The sequence below is a fragment of the Cinclus cinclus genome, chromosome 3 (genome assembly GCF_963662255.1).
Source record: "Cinclus cinclus chromosome 3, bCinCin1.1, whole genome shotgun sequence".
In the NCBI taxonomy this organism is placed as follows: Eukaryota; Metazoa; Chordata; class Aves; order Passeriformes; family Cinclidae; genus Cinclus; species Cinclus cinclus.
The window spans coordinates 32,603,600-32,620,535 of record NC_085048.1 but is presented as its reverse complement, the minus strand read 5'-3'; the positions used below and the strand labels follow the sequence as shown (position 1 = coordinate 32,620,535).

At 34.4% G+C, this 16,936-nt stretch overlaps 1 protein-coding gene across 1 annotated transcript in view; it reads right to left on the bottom strand.

The window, feature by feature from the left end:
• Positions 1–307: 307 nt before the first annotated feature.
• The window catches only part of BCKDHB (branched chain keto acid dehydrogenase E1 subunit beta), a 105,920-nt gene continuing 89,291 nt past the window's right edge, over positions 308–16,936 (bottom strand). Inside the window, exon 10 of the mRNA XM_062488607.1 lies at positions 308–448. Coding sequence (XP_062344591.1) covers positions 308–448 — 141 coding nt within the window. The remainder of the gene's footprint in view (positions 449–16,936) is intronic.

Below are 16,936 nucleotides of genomic sequence, written 5' to 3'. Positions count from 1 at the left end.
CTTCCACCGTTCACTTTATACTCTTTCCATCTCTCAGGATTCAAGACACTTACTTTTCAGGTTGATAAAGCAAGGTAATTAATTTTAAACACTGATTTCAATGGCAGTACTCAAAAATCTTGAGACACCTTTAAGACTGAAGGCCCAAAGCCATAAGGTACAATTTTTATTAGAAATAACTAAATAAACTAGTAGTAAATAAACTAAATAAACAAGCAGTAATAGCCCCAAACCTTGCGGTTATCCTGTCAGAACCCTTGCAGGTAACCTAAATAACAAGATCTTTATTTCTCACCTGTACTACTGCTCAGTAGTTAATCATTTTTCTAAGAGCATCGTAGCATTTCCATTTGTCTGGGATGTAGAAAGGCTCAAAGATGTGAGGGAAGGGAGTGTCATAGCCACATACTCTTGTAATAGGAGCTTCTAAATTCAAAAAGCATTCCTCCTGTTAACAGAAATACAGAACAAATGTTAGTGAGGACATTATTTTCAGGAGTCTTGCATAACAAGTGGAGGTCAAATGAACATTGCCAGACTGACAATCCTGGAAACTCAAAAGCTCTATTTATATCACTGAGTAAGTAGTCACAACCAGAATAGTGCTTCCTCTTGCACAAAGGTCCTTATTAGAAAAACAACTTCTATTAATGCTATTTTCATTCTCTACATGTGTGCTGCATTAAATCATAGGCAGGTTATATTTAGTACATCTACTATACATCCAGACAACTGCTGCCAAGAAACAAATATTTAAGGAACAAAGGAGCAAGAATCTCTTTCCTGTGCCACTTTTAAACATAGAGAACAATAATACAATCTAAGAGTGCCTATTACTTGTTAGATAAAGGAACATCATATTCAAAATTCTTTGAACTCTTAGATTATTAAGGCTCTGTGTAAGCATTAAGCAGTTATGAAAGTTAAGTGGATTTGCATAACTCCAACCTTTGAGTCCATATTCTACTCAACCCCTTACAATTTGTCTTCTACTTGGAAATTAGACTTGATAATGACTGAGAGTTTTATTACTTGACCCAGAACGGCATAAAATATTACAAATACCACATTAATTTGAAAGTAACTTGTAAATATGTAACATTACCAGCCTTAATAATCAAATAAATAGTGGGGTTTCCATCTTCTTACTCTCAAGTCCTAGAATGATGGCATGTACCACAAAAATCTGCGAGAAGTAGATGCAGAAATAACTTGGCCAGACCAAACTGATGTTGACGCTAATTATCAGCTCCCTTTCTCCCCATATCTTCAGTATAGGTATCTGCTTTCCAAAGCAGACAAATGAAGTGATAAAACATGTCTCCTCCTGGTCTTTCCTTTATGGAGTGCAGCAACTGAGAAATCCTGGCCAACTTCCCCTGTACTTGGCTCAGCAAAATGGAAGATGAAGTATTATCTGCCGGTCCTTTTCTGCCAGGCCCACAAGGAAAATAGTGAAAAAGCTATGCTTTTCTACAAACGAGTGCTAAGTATTTTCTCAGACTGATGAAGTGTTTTGAATGCACATTGCCCTGCAGTCCATGGCAGCCTGAGTCTACTTACTGTGCTTTCTATACATGGCAATATTTGGCAGTATAGAAGGTACTGGTAACACACTGAGATCATAACCTTTTAACTCCAGCATTGTGAAGTGCACCTTTCTGGACAACGAACCAAAGTAAAAAGTCCAAGAAGTTGTGTTATTGCACACAGTAGCACTTACACTTAATAGTGAATTAATTTACCTAGAAAACTTCACAGTCTGAGTGATTGTATCTCAGTGAATTATCTGAGGTCTGAGATAATATATATATGCAAACAAAATAAATATTTTTGAGCTCCATTTCCAGGCACCCTTTTCTTCGTAAAGCAAAAGATTCATATTAGTTGAAAATCCTGGGAAGTAGAGTGTAATAAATCCTTTATCTGCCCATGAGATAGATCATGATGCTGTAGATCAGACCTGCTGGTAAGGGTAATTTTGATACTAAACAGACCTTGACTACCACGTTGTAACTGACCAATGACATGGCAATAGTTTTCGGACCATCCCAAAACTGACTGCCCAATCCACCTGTCAGTTGCGTTACACCAAAACATGCAAGTATATTCTAGACCCACAACCTTCCAGTAGTGCAATGTGCCATTTTGAAGTACCCAACACAGACCACTATCTAGAAGACAGACTGTTTAAACAAACTGGTATCTTTCTAGGAAAGATGTTAGAAAAAAAAAAAAAAAGTTGAATAGTTTAGGAAGTAAAGTATTAGGCATGGGATTTCTGATACAGTATAAAATATTTACTTTTGAAAACCTGTACGAAAAAGTCATGCTCTATTAGCAGGATATCCATAACTTCTAAAATTCAACTAAAAATTATTATTTTGTTAGAAAAATAAGTGTTTACAAAAGCAACAGCTATAGCTATTAGTTCAATATATCTAAATTTTTCTTAATGTAAAAAAATCCAACACAACATCAAACCTTGCTCTGCTTCCTAACTGCAGAGGCCAAATTCTGGCCCAAGTTATTCAGTAAGACCTTTGCCAATTTTCCTGCATTTGCCTGATTTTAACTGAAAGGTTTCTGGAAAATACATTATTATATTAGGATATAAAGGCATGTAATTGGTCACATAATTCTATTTCAACATTTGATGCTTAATATACACTTATTAAGACTTCAAAACAATTTAAGAGCACAGGTCTCAGTAAAAAATGTGCTCTTGAAATTCACAGCAACCAGTCAAATGCATCACACACACAACACTTAAAAACAATCATACACCTTGATTTTAGAATAGGAGCTAAAACCAAGGACTTGCCTGATGTTACATAATTGTATGTGAAATTGATTCTCCAGTATGTTGTACATACTATCAATCTATTCCCCCAGATTACAATATCCTAGCATGCTAATACAGAAAACTTTCTCCAGGTTTATTTTAGCTTAATTTAAAAGTACGCTTTACTTTTATCAGAGATTCAGGTACTCATTGCTAAACCAGGGCTCTGAGTTAAAAACTCTTTGAGTGAGAACTGCAGCCATTTATAGAGACATACAGCTGCACAAAATGGATAAAATAAAGAAAACAAGTCTCCATTATTGGGCATTACTGCAAGAAAACATTACTCATCCATCTGCAATGTATGGAAAATAAAGCAATCTCATCTGCTGTTTGGAGGAAGTGCTTTCAGGCATCTGGTCAAGCAGAAGATAGTTAAAAGAGATTTTTTTCCTCCAGCTTGTCCTTCCTCGGAAGGGAATCTCTACAGTTCTACGGTAATAGTAAACAGACATTCAAATGCAAGCATTTGGTAAGTACTGGTAAATGAGACTATTTAATGCACAGCTAGCATATCAGACAAATCCAAACTCAGTCTTTCCCCCTATTATAGTCTTTCTTTATTTCCATTTTTTTTATTTATTTAATTTTTCCTCTCTAGCTAGTATGGATTAAAATCCATAATCAGGATTCTTTTTTTTAAATTTTTTTTCATTTCTACTTGTGTGTAGAAGTGAGAAAGCTTTCCGTAAAAAAGAAATTATGTCTGCAACATTTTATGTCCTCAGGGTCTCTTCCATACTATTCTTATTTTGCAACACTACAAGTAGCCCAAAGAATTAACAGCTACTAGAATGTCAGGTGGCTACTACATGAGACCACTGATTTCACAACTCCTTTTTCTGTACAGGAATTTACTATCTGAAGGACGATAAACAAAAAGTTTATATTAAAGGCTAATATGAATATGAAGCGTTGGACAGAACTCTTGACATTTATTTTGGTATTAGAGCTATTATAACAAAAAGAACATTAAACATAAAGTCCATTACACAAGGCAAACCGTAGGAACATTCTTCACGCAAGACTACTCATTTTTTGGCTAACAATAAGTAAAAAAAATTAGACTTGGGAATTCATGTGACAGGTTGCAAAGCTTTAATTAAATCGTGGTCAGTTCTGTCAATTAGTATTCTGAATTTTGCCATCTCATCTACAGTTTAGAAAATTTTAAAAAACACATATTTAATTGAAGAACTTTTGAGAAGGAAAACTTACTGCATCAGAGTTTCACTTTCTGTTCTGGATTTTTATTCAGATTTATTTATGCTGTTACCATAAACTAAAATGTGGGGTTTAAACAGTTAAGGAAATTTATTTCAGATCACTGTGTTGGCGATTCTTGCATCTGTATTATCTATTACTTCCAAATATGGATTTTCAACTGTAAATTACCTACTACTGTAAAAATAAGATGAAACCTACTACAGGTTAATAATGAACACGACAATCTCAATTACAATAAAATTTTTTAACTCATAGCTCAGATTTTCAAAAGAAGCTTTCCAAAGACGTTGCCAATCAATTCCCGCTTTATAAAACGTGGACTTCATGAAATAAAGCTGACACTAAATAAAGATTAAACGTTTTCCTCCTTGGTATCTGCTTAAAAATGTCTTATTTTAAAAAAGTACTTTTTATAACAGAAAAGTCAAGTATCTGCAGTTTTCATACATTTCTCAATTGTAGTACAGTACTTTCTTTTACAGCTGCAAGCACCAAATGCTACACATTTTAAACATAATTTGCTTTGACAACATAAATATGTCATACTCCTATGAACAGTCACTTCTATGAGTTACATAAGTACTATGCAATGCACCCACAAGATATTTTCAAGTTGAGATATGCGTAGAAAGATCTATATTCTTTCTTTAGAACTTTTTTTCCAACAGCTTAGCCATTTTTGTCTTAAAATATTTTTATAAATCTTTATCTGATAGTTTCAACAAGTGACACAATTTTTCCTCAGAGAACTCTGCAGACGTACATTGCAAACTTTTAACTTCTATCAAATATTTTTCTCCTTTTCAAATCACTTTAAGACTATACATTTATAACTTAGCACAGATTAATAATGATCAATTTTATATGTTTCCAATTCTTTGAATTTATGGAACTAATATCTTGGCAAATACAGAAAAATAGCTGCTGAAATTATTTATTTTGTGATTGCCAAAAGAGATCATATTTTTACTTACAAAATACTTCAGTAATTATAAAACGAAGAAAAATTCAGGGGAGAAAAATTTGTTCTGTGTAATTCATTGCCTTGTTACCATTAAAAAGCAATTAACTGCAAATACTGTCTTTACAGTAATAAATCACATGAAACAGTATATAGTAAGTTTAAATTATTCTATAAAAGATAAAGTATTATAACATAAAATAAACAATTCATATACAGGCTTGGAAGACTGCCTTCGAATTTCAGCCAGCTTCAAAAATGAATAGAACATTCTTTAATAACACAATACACAACTGGTATAATCTGTTAAATTTTCCTTATCAAGTTAACAATAGAACCACTCCAAGAAACATTCATAGCATGAGTATTAACTTGAAGCTGTTGGAATTGGAGCCTTGGTTAGTGGCCGAGTTGTCTTGTTGGCAGAACTGCACAAAGAAATCAGCACTGCATTTCCAAGGTATTTATAATACTAAACAAAAAAAAACCCACAAACCAAACAAACCCAAAACTTTATGTGTGTCAAATAATTATATTTTCAACAAGGAGGAATTTTTTTAAAAAGTAATTTTTATTTCTTCACAACCTATCCTATGTTTTATGCAAAAAGGCAAAAGACTTTGTATGCAAATATTACACCATTTAAATTGACTCTGGTAGAATCTGGGACTAGAAATTAAATATACTCAATTCAGAAGAACACACAGACAGGAATTAAGTTCTTCCTAATAAATGTATAATTTGCATTATTTGGGGTATGAGATTCAGCAGCCAGCACAATTCTTCTCCACAAAATAAATGACACAAGACAGGTACACTCAAGAGGATGTGGAATGATATCCAGGTTATGGAATATGCTACTTTAAGTGAACAATAAGAATGTATTTTGGCAAGTCAGGTTTTTGATAATTAATTGCAATCCACTAGATAATCACTTCCCACCTTTTTGCTACAATTACTAGAAACACTATTTTTTCCTAGGGAATTATGTTAGATACACAGAACATGACAAAATTATTCAAATAGTTGTTCCTCTGTACAGCAGCAATCCACCTTACAGCAAAGTCACTACAAATTATGTTATTCTATAGGATATTCCAAGTTTCCTGTGCACTTTCTTAAGTGGCAATTACAAATATTTGCACCAGAACCCACATATTTTCTAAAACCATGCCCAAAGCCCCAGAGCTAGAAAGATTTCCCAGTCCCATGAGTATCTGAACGTTCTTGCTTTATTTAGCTACTTGGCATTACTAAGTGATCTGTTCAGTAAACGATCCTGCAAACTGCTACACGTACAATAACATGGCTGAATAATCCCAGGAAAATCAACAGAGCTAAAGTGCCTGCATGAAATTATTCTTACGTGAAAATGTTTGTAGATCACAGGTCATTTTTCTGCATGAATGAGCAGTTGCTCTGCACAACAAATATTTGTTAGGCTTTTAAGCAAAGATTAGCTTACTTCTAATTACTTCCTACCTTTTAATAACAAAGCTAGAAATATGCTACCAATATAATCAGACTTTATACTTTTCAATCATCATTTATCACCTACCATTCTAATTACTTATTTAAGTATTTCGTAAAAACATCTTCTGGTTAAGCTCAGCATGCCAAAAGTGACTGGAAGGATTTGCTGCTAAGAGTTTTAATAGTGAGTGAGTGGTATTTTTATTTTTACAGCTGTTGAGGCAGCTGAGTGATTCTTGCAAAGACAGCCTTGTCAGTCTGCGTATCTGGCACAGTAAAATTCTCATAGAAGCATTTCGCTCAACACACACTAATGAACTTCAAAGGAAAAGCAATTTCAGCTGGTGTTACTAAACAATTTAAACCAACACATTTCACTTTTTATGTTGAAGCATTTGCATTTTGGGACAGTGTAGTGAGAATAATGCTGCCACTGTGACTCACCAAGTCCTTCCCCAGGGCAAACCCACAGCTTGGCTAGGCAGCCAGGGAGACACAAGGACAAAGGAACTATCCTGTCCTCCTATGAAAAGATGAGGGTTTTCCTTAATATCTTCCCAGAATTTTTTACACCTTTGCAAAACGGGCTCAGAGTGCAGGCGATCATTAGATCACTTGACACAAAGATAAAAGGAATTTCACAGTGTATTATTTAAACCAAGCCATTATTTTACTTACAAATTTAATTTACCAGAAGCTGCTTGATGGTTCAAGCCCTCAGGCAGAAGAATTCTAGTGAAAAGCTTCAAGTGAATACTAAATATTCTCTCATTTAAAGGCAAAATTAATAATTAAGAAATCTGACTGTTGAGAATAGAGATTTAATTTTTATTCTACAGAAAAAGTGTTAAAAGTTGGAGAAAAAGCAATGAGGTTTTAATATAAAGGTTTATGCAAAAAAGTACTCAGAAACACTAAATTAATTATATTGGTGGCTGAGGTTTTACGTAGGGGCTAACCTGAAACGCATGAAATAATTATTTTACCAAACTTTTTACAGTAATTAGCTTTTCTTCTTTCTTAGAGAGATGCATTTTTTTATAGTTTTGATCATTCTACACTTCATTTCCTAAATTACTATTCAAACAGGCTACATTGATATTCCAGTGCAATGAAAGCTGCCAACAAAACAAACAAAAACAAGAGCTCTAAGAAAATAAGAAATCAATACTTCATTAATTTTTGCAGCTATAAATAGTCAATGCAACTCTATTACAAAAGACCAAGAAATGGGCTGTAAATGAAACTCTTTTATTTTAAAATGTTTAATAAGACCATAAACAGCTAGCATGACATCTCTTAATTTAAAAACTTGTCCAAAAATGAAGACGAAGAATAACATATTTCAGAGGCTATGAAATTTTGAGTTTCTTTTATGCCAGAACAAACAGTTCAAAATTATTGTCCTGATTTTGAAGAGTCGATGAAATGCATGTATAAAAACAAATGCGTGGGACCTGCGACATATTCAGCAATATTACACACACAGAAATATGGATAACAGAATGAATTATTTTTACACAACAGAGAAACATAACAGTAGTTCTCAAATGTATATTTACAGGAGTTTTCATTGGATTAGGCCCAAAGATTTAACACTGTCTATATTTTAGAACTGATAATTTAAATAAATTCCATACTTAAAATGGTTATGTGAACTTTACTTTTATACGAAATCATTTACACAACTTTAATTTTCACCCCACTACTGAATATACTGCTTTTAACTCAAAACTATAAATCTTTTATATAACCTAATCCATGTCTTCCACCAATGTTATCAATTGTACACTGAAATTTCTTAATGAAGAAACAAAGTAAAATACCTACACAGCTGCCCTAGCTACTGTGAAGTGCCTCTCATAATTTTCTTCTTTTCCACTTCAGTTAGCACTCAACATAAAACTGCCATGAATGAAATGTAAAACTAAGCTACTGGTAATATTCCAAAAGGAAAATTACAATAGATTTTAAACTGAGATTTTTCTATGTGTCTGCTAAACAGTAAAAAAAAAAATGAAAATTCCTTCATAGAAATAACAAGAGAAATTCTTACTTTATTCATGAACTAAAATTTTTGCAGAACTCGATCCATCATGAGGCCTAGATATCTCTAACAAATTTCATTCAATAGCATAATACATAAAATCAGAATATCATAAATATAAACCAGAACTATAGTACAAATGGACTTTAATTTACTATTTACATGGTCTGATTTTATTAAGCTAATTATTAAACTGCAAACTTACCTTACATCTGCCCTGAGAAAAAATAAAAAAAACACTAGTATTATACTAATGCAGGATTGTTTGAGAATTAGTGTTCCCTATGTCAGATTATTTTTCAATTTTTAACATAACACTTTAAGTACATTGGGCTTCTGGTTTCATCCAGTATCCAGTACCCTGTGATTGTACAGGAGCATAAACTCTAGCCTCCTGCAATCACAGAGATTGAAGGCAAGAAGGGAGAGAGACACTGTTAAGCTATTTTCATAGAGCAGACTCTACACAGCTTCTGATGACCCTAACAACTCCTTGCTCACATCATCTGATTTCAATACTTCTTTTTAAAAAAACAGTTCACCACACCATTGTCTTCTACAACAAAATAAGTATTTATTATTTCTACCATAATGGCCTCTCCAAACACACATTTTATCCAACTGCAGGACACACAACTGAGCTGAAGGTAACTGATACACCAGCTCTTCCTCTTTCACCCAACTAATCATCTATAACCTTGTGCTAAAAAAAAAAAAATTAGTAGTTCCTAGCCATGTAGAAACTGTTTCTGTGACCCTCAATACCAGCCAGGTTCATTATAGGATTCCAATTTTTATTATATCAGTCATAGACTGACTTTGTGACTTAAAAATTCTGGGGTTTGTAACTAAGAAACTACAAGAGTGTGAAGATCTAAAAGTCTTCAAAAAAGCTACTCTTTACAACTTGCTAATATTTTTGAGAGCCCACCATGCTACAATCCCCATATATACCTTGCAGTTCTTGTACTGACAAGATTTTGTAAAGTCAGGATCTAATCTGTCAGGTTAATCTGGCACAATCTATACTAACTGTATGAAGCCCAACAAATCCACTGACAAATTAAGTTTTGAAAACATCAGGCTGACAACATTTTTATCAGAGCACAACAGAAGAAAATTATTACTTCAGCTTTTAGAAGGGAATTATTAGCTGTCAAGACTGAAAACTCAGAAAAATCCAGCCAGTACAGAGGTTATTATGGGGCTTTTCTCACTGTATTTGTTGAGATTTTTCACTCGTCAGATGGTAGGAATACAGTCAACCTATCCTGCCAACAACTGTAAGAATGAAACATGCAGACACTGCTGATAGGGGTTTAGATTGCTAAAGATCCAATTTAAGTGTTTGGCATTGCACTTTTTCTTGATCAAGACAAGAAATGTTCTCAAATTTCTTATTTTGTGGCTGACTTTAAAAAAATAATGAAATAAAGTACACACGTAACATTATTTTCCTAGTTTGTTTCTGCTATGAATTCAGGGATACTCCAGAAATTATGGGGTTTGTTGGCTTCATAGTTTCCTATCCACTGTAAAATCAGTATTACGTTGAAGGCTGCACAACAATAGAGGCTTAAGCATCTTTCTCTGAACAGTATATAATTTTTCAAGGCATTTCTACTTAATTCAGTGATCACCACAAATTATACAGAGAAAGAAAACCTTAGCTTGTAGTGGTTAATAAACAACTTCAGCCTAGAAGACCCAGTGACCAAACAAATCGAGGGCTGAGACTTACTGTAGCACAGTGACCACAGTATGCTGAAATTCAAGTTGCTGCTTTGCAGTTTTCTTATTGAATACAATGGTTTCCTTCATTCAAACATCTTTTGGAAGTTTTCTTAATTATTTGATAAAAGTTTTCTAAATTATTACAGCAGTTTTCAAGACTTCTTTCTTTCTGATTTCCTCCCAACCAAAGAATCACTTAGGGGGCAGGCAGTTGTGTGCAATTCATTAGCTTGTTATCATTAAAAATCAAGTCAAGCTATTTATGTTCTTGTAAGGGAGACAATTTTAGGAGGTAATCAATAGGATCTCTAGTTCTCAGGCACTGCTAAAAAGTTTTAAATCTCTCCATAGGGATATTTACTATAAAATGAAATTTACCATCCTTTGAAGATATTAATCCTCATTGACTATAAAGGAAGCCTGTAGTGCATAGATTAGAGATGCAATTTTCAGATCAATCCCAACTGAGTAATTATTTAGAAAAAATTAAATCCATGCCACCTCATTGCAGGGGCTGTCTTTACACAGGCAGTCACAGAGACGAGATAAATGTTCACAGTTTAATGGAATTACTGCAGAAGGTAGACCACTAAAAAATCCGTAGTAACCAGCAAGAGTGTCCATCAATAGCAGTGAAAGACACAATGATACTTGAAAAATCAATCCATATTTCCCTCTCTTTTAAGTCCTGATCCACTGTCAAATGTCATAAAGTCTTTATGGACATAAAACACAGGACAACATATATTGTCAGTACACATATAGTGAAAGTTTTCAGATTTCTCAAGTTTCTCAACTACCTGGAATTCAGCTTTACAGGTGAATGAAGATTACAGGTAATCAAACTTATAAAAGGAAAAAAAATGCCATTCATTAAGTGACTTCTGAAGTTGCTCCTATAATTTGGGCAGACCCATTGGCTTCTGAAACTTCTAAATCCATATATAATGTCACATATAGTATTCAGAACCACGTGTGTCTGTCCACTAGCTCAAAACTCCATATGAAAATGGGGTAAGTTCAGATCTGCCTATTCAAAGTTTAATAACAATTTCTATTCTTAAAGAACAGTAAATGTATCTTTATAACTTGTGCAAAGATGGTAACATCCACATTTATTCCCATAATCCCATCAAATTTATTTATCTAAGAAATCCTTTTCTTAGTATTCTGAATATAGACAGTGATTGAATACACAATAATTAGAGGATTCTGCTTCAGAGGAAAGTAGATTTCCAAATTTTGGTTTAACAAGTAGGATTCCTCTCTAAGAAAAGCTGCTAAAATTGTCTTGGTAATGCAACATTGACGATGTAATTTGATTTTTGAATAACAGTGAATTGCTTCCTCTGTACTACTTAGCAGGTTCCTTATAGATCTGAAACATTTTCAATACATTCTCTAGATAAACTGCTTACCGGAGGCATTCTGAATAAATGTGAACAATTTTCTAACTCAACAAATAGCAACACATGGTGTTACAACTCATATTTCAGAGACATTTTGTCTTCTTCCACTTCTGCCCTTTGGGACAGAATAAAGCATAAGCCCATCAATATATTTATTAGCACATAATCATATTAATTCCATCAATATCAATATATATTGTGGTTGACGCAGACATATGCATATGTAGACTTGAACTTGACACCTACCATACACAGAATGTGTATTGTGACACCTACAATACACGATATTCAATGTTAGCTTCTTGCACTCAGTATTTCTTATTCTCAGTCAAACAGCATTCTTAATTTAAGGTGGTGGCCAAAACAGCAAGAATCTGATGTTTGGAACCTAATCCCCAAGTAAGGTATCTGAAGCTATTGTACAACAAGCAAATAAAAGTAAGCAAACAACAGTGTAATTTTTTAAGTACTCCCATGAATAATAAGTAACCACAGAGAGGGGTAAAACTGGAAATAGGGGCATTTTCTTCATGGTACCTCAAAAGTCACAGTGCCACTGAGCAGGAAAGAAGGCAGCTCAAGTAGGGCACTTCTGCCCATGGCCAGGGTGCTCATCTCAGGGACGGCAGCTCCCCACCCCTCCTGCTCCTCACATAAGCATTTTATCCAACGGACATGAACACAAAACAGCAAACAGTCCAGGGAAGAAGCTCAAACTTTCAACCAAGAACCCCAAGTTTGTCAGAAATTCCACCTGGAAAGACAGAACTAGGATTCCCTGAAAAACCTGCTGCCAAAACTGGCAAAAAGATTTGACATTGGCATTTTCTGACAGAACAGTACTTTGCCAAAAAGATCATGGTCAGTCTTAAAATAGAGGCACTTTATTTTTTTTTTTTTTTTGCTAAAGAATAGAAGTGTTGCATGTAATTAGCTTCAGTGCTTGATTGAAATAACAGATTGGCAGGGACTAAATATTAGCAGCCCCAGTGGAATTGGTTATTCCTCCTCCACGTCCTCAGCAACTTTCATCTGTCTTCTCCTACCATTCATGTCTTGTATCTAACCATGACTTACAGATGTATTCAATTGTAAGAGTCTGAACATCTTTTACAGTTCATCTTGAAGAAAAATATTGAAACTATGTTAGGCAAAGGGACAGATACATCATATTTCTACTTGAATATTTCATAAATGAATTGCAATGCTTGTTTCTCTGGAATAACACCAGTCAATGCTAGCCACCCAAGGGGCCTTCCAGGATTTAATTACTGAAACTTGGGCCCGCAGATAACTTTTATTTCCTGTGGCAATGCTGAACAGTATGAGTTTGACTGTATTTAGAGCAGCAGCCAATGCTAAAATACAATTCATCCATCTCAGCAGTCCAACAAAAGCATGGAGCTTTCACATTAAAATGCTGGATTTAAGGAGTGGGGTTTTCTGCCCTTTTTTTCCCCTTTCAAGTTTTTGCGTGAACACCACGTGAGTTGTCTTTGGCTTAATCAACTATTTCTTGTATGCTTTTTGGATATCACTGTTACCAGTATTTCTGCCTCCCTGATGGAACATCTTAGGTCTGAGGTTTCATGATTCAGAGAAATTATATAATAAAAATTGAATGTTAAAACAATTCATTTACACATATGTTTATACTGCTTCAAAGATTTTGTACACTGAGATCAGATTATAAAGCACATGGAACTAAACTTGTGTTTCAAATTCAGCTAGCAGACTATTCACATACAGTAAATTCTTTTAAATTAAGATGACTGCACTTAATTTTAAAGTTCGTGCATTGTAGAATTATATTATACTCTAATGTATTTTGCAATGAATTAATTACATTATTTGGCAAAAATACAAATGTAGCCCCTGTAAGTTTCTACTGTATTACTTAAACCTGGGTTTGATTATAAAACCTATGAACAGCTGAAGAAAGAATAATTTTTCCTTTAGTCATATGTTATATAAAACAGTTAACGTGTAAAAAAATATACAGAGTTTCACATACCATAAAATAATTATTTTTAAGGTATAGAAACCTAATTTTTAAGGTTTACAGTGTATCAATCAGTGGGTTTTTTAAATCAAAAGTTAGGGATTTTTTTCTGAAGGACAATTACTAATATGGTCAACATTTTTCTGATCTTTAGAATTAAATTGAGTATTTTTTTTTTAAAAGTAATAAATGATAAACATATCAATTTAGTACAGGAAGAATTATTTAAAATAACAGTACCATCTTTAAGTTCTGAATGTATGTTCCATAACGCACTGTTAAATTTAATGCTATTAAATCAGCATGAGAATGACTTTCAGATTTTAAAGCTGCAGTGCTACTCTAAACTAGAGTACATGGAAGCAATTAACTAAGATTGCAATCATCTTATGCTGTGTTTATAGAAAACAAAGCTTTAAAAATACTTATTTAAATCTGTGATAATTTGAAAATATGCTTGGGGTATGCATAAAGAAAATCAGAGGTAATCATTATTTTTTAGTAACAAAGTATGCAAAGAAATATACTGTATTACTGAAGCAAAAACAAACCCACAAATTTTCTCTGGTATATACTTGATAATTGTTACTAATATTTATATAGATAAGCACACTAAATTCTTTCATTAATACTTTCACTAATCACCATTCTGAATTCTTTCCACAATGTAAACAAAATAACTGGCTCAGAACTGTCAAATAAAAAACCAGAGTTGCATAGACATTAACGATTCCAGCCCTGTGAGTTGTGAAATGCTCTCCCATGTTTACTTAAAACTCAGATTTCAGTCAGACAGAGGTGACAGCAATAAATAATACAAAGGGTTAAGTCTAAATTTTTTGTGAAAGAAACAGCACAAAAGATGCTAAGGCACTAAACTCTCTAACTTTTACGTATTTTACTGCTCGAATATGTTATAGCCCACTACATTGCGGACTAAAAGCAAGAAAGATTTCATTTTTGAAACAACTCTTTTTCATTTTTTCATGCCCTCAGGCAAAGACTCCAGTTCAGCTCCCTGGGTACTTTGGCTATATAGGAAGATAGGCATCCATGCCATCAAATATTCACATTTCTGCAGTATCTGGTCAGAAACTTGAAGAGCTAAAACCACTGATTTTGCTTTATACTTATTGTAATTCAATTAATTCGAAGACAGTGACCAGTTCTGCTTCAACCGCTGCTCTGGAAGCGGGCCCTGAGAAAAGCCATCTGTTCCACTCAATAAAATCAATTCTGTGGGCTCTCTTCCACTTTTATTTCTGAATTCAAGTGCCAAACACCTGCAAATTCTCCAGGCAACTTCCAGATCCAAAACTTCCACTTCCCTCAGGACACATTTCAAGACATAAGTGCACCACTGCAGTGACTGGCAAAGCTCCTCAGGGTGAAGCCCCCAAAGTTAGGGGGGATCTCCAGGGGGGGGACAGAGCCCTGCCCTCTGCTGAGCAGGCAGGGATGGCATGATGATCGCTCTCCAACCTTGGGCAGTACAATTCAGTCCCTTAAATCACAAAGCAAACACTGAATACCCAGGTGTGGCAGGTTTAAGACACCTAAAAGCAGGTTTTGTTATTCAGAAGCCACTGAATAAATTTGTTTTACTGTACTACCCAGAGGAAAAAGGCATCAACCACAGCCGAATATTACCAGAAAGAACTTCAAGATGCATTTGGACAGTAAAATATTTAATTTTAAATTGTTTTGTCAACAAAATGTCTGAAATCAATCCAATAGAGCGGGCAGTTTCTAACCTCAACTGGCTATTTTAGAGCCAGCATCTGCCTTAAGCCAGTTGCCCAAAACCTGCTCATAGTTTGAGGAGAAGAGAGGCCCCCATGGGGCAGACCCCGGGCATTCCATGTGACCTGCAAAGGGAGCTTATGGCACCAAAACTTCCTTATCCCTCAATTTACCCTGCCCCAGACAAATGTCCAGTCAAGCAACAATTAAAGCAAAAATTAAGTTCCCTTTACAGAGTTATCACCACTAAATTTAACGTAACTGAGCCATAAAGAACATATAAAACTGCATCCAGAGTACACAATTACTGTGAGCCCTGGTCATCCTGATGGTTGCCTATATAGTGAACCTTTATTTTTCACACGGTGCAATAAATCATGCTGGTAGATGACACCATAGAGCATGTCTAAATCAAGAGTCACCGAGGAATACCTAAAAACTACCCAGCCAAAGAATGGCAAAGAACCACTACTAAAATCTACCATATGCCAAAAAGCCCTCCAGGGTTAAAAGGAAACTATAAAAATACTCTGTGGTGGGGAAATGCTCAACAGCTTGTAACATTGTAACACACTCACCTAGCAGCATGGTTATCTGCTCATCTCATATAATTGACATACCTGATATATTTGTCTTATATGAAAGATCAAATCTTTTCTCTGGCTCCACAACTTCACCATTTTATGGCATCACTCAGAGCCTAGATGAAGTGCATCTATTTGGAATTAATGACTCTTAATTTAATGGCCTCCCTCAGTTTAAAACATAGATACCCACGTTCTGCAGCTGAAAATCCTAATTTTCAACTCTCTTATTATAAATGCTAAGCATTTCTGAGCTGAGAAAGAATTTTCCCTCCTTAATACTCAAGGGTGAAGATTTGAAGGAGAAAAATGAGTAATGGGTCACTCACCATTTCCCAGCTTCAGAAATAAAACCATCAGCGGTTCCAATCGGATCAAACACTTTGCAATGCTAAGTCTGAATCAGCTTTTCCAACCAACTGAGTAGTTAGAGGTTACAGCACATGATAAAATCAAAACACCAATGGCATTTCAGAGCAAATTATTGCAAACATCAGGTTTTTCAAAAATTCATATGCAGGAGGTCATTCCTAAGTCTTCTGAATAGTAAAATGTGCTCACGTGGAAAATCTGGCATCCACGTAGCAATGTGGATCTTATGAACCTGAGTAAAATACCTAAGAACAGCCTTTAAAGTTTCAATTAAGTGTGTTTTATTCTTAATCTTATTCTCATTCTCTAGAAATTGTGTTTACAATGAAGAAAAGAAACCCTGAAAGTCCAGGAAAGTGTCAAAATAATTACAACCATATGCAACAAATCTCCATAACAAAATATTTGTGGAAAAATTTGAGTGACATGGAAGAGTATCTTTCAACAACAGAATATATTTCCCTGATATAGTCCTCTTGCATTTTAAAATAAAATTTGTGAATATTTTAATGTATGCAATCCTCTCAAGTCTGTACAAT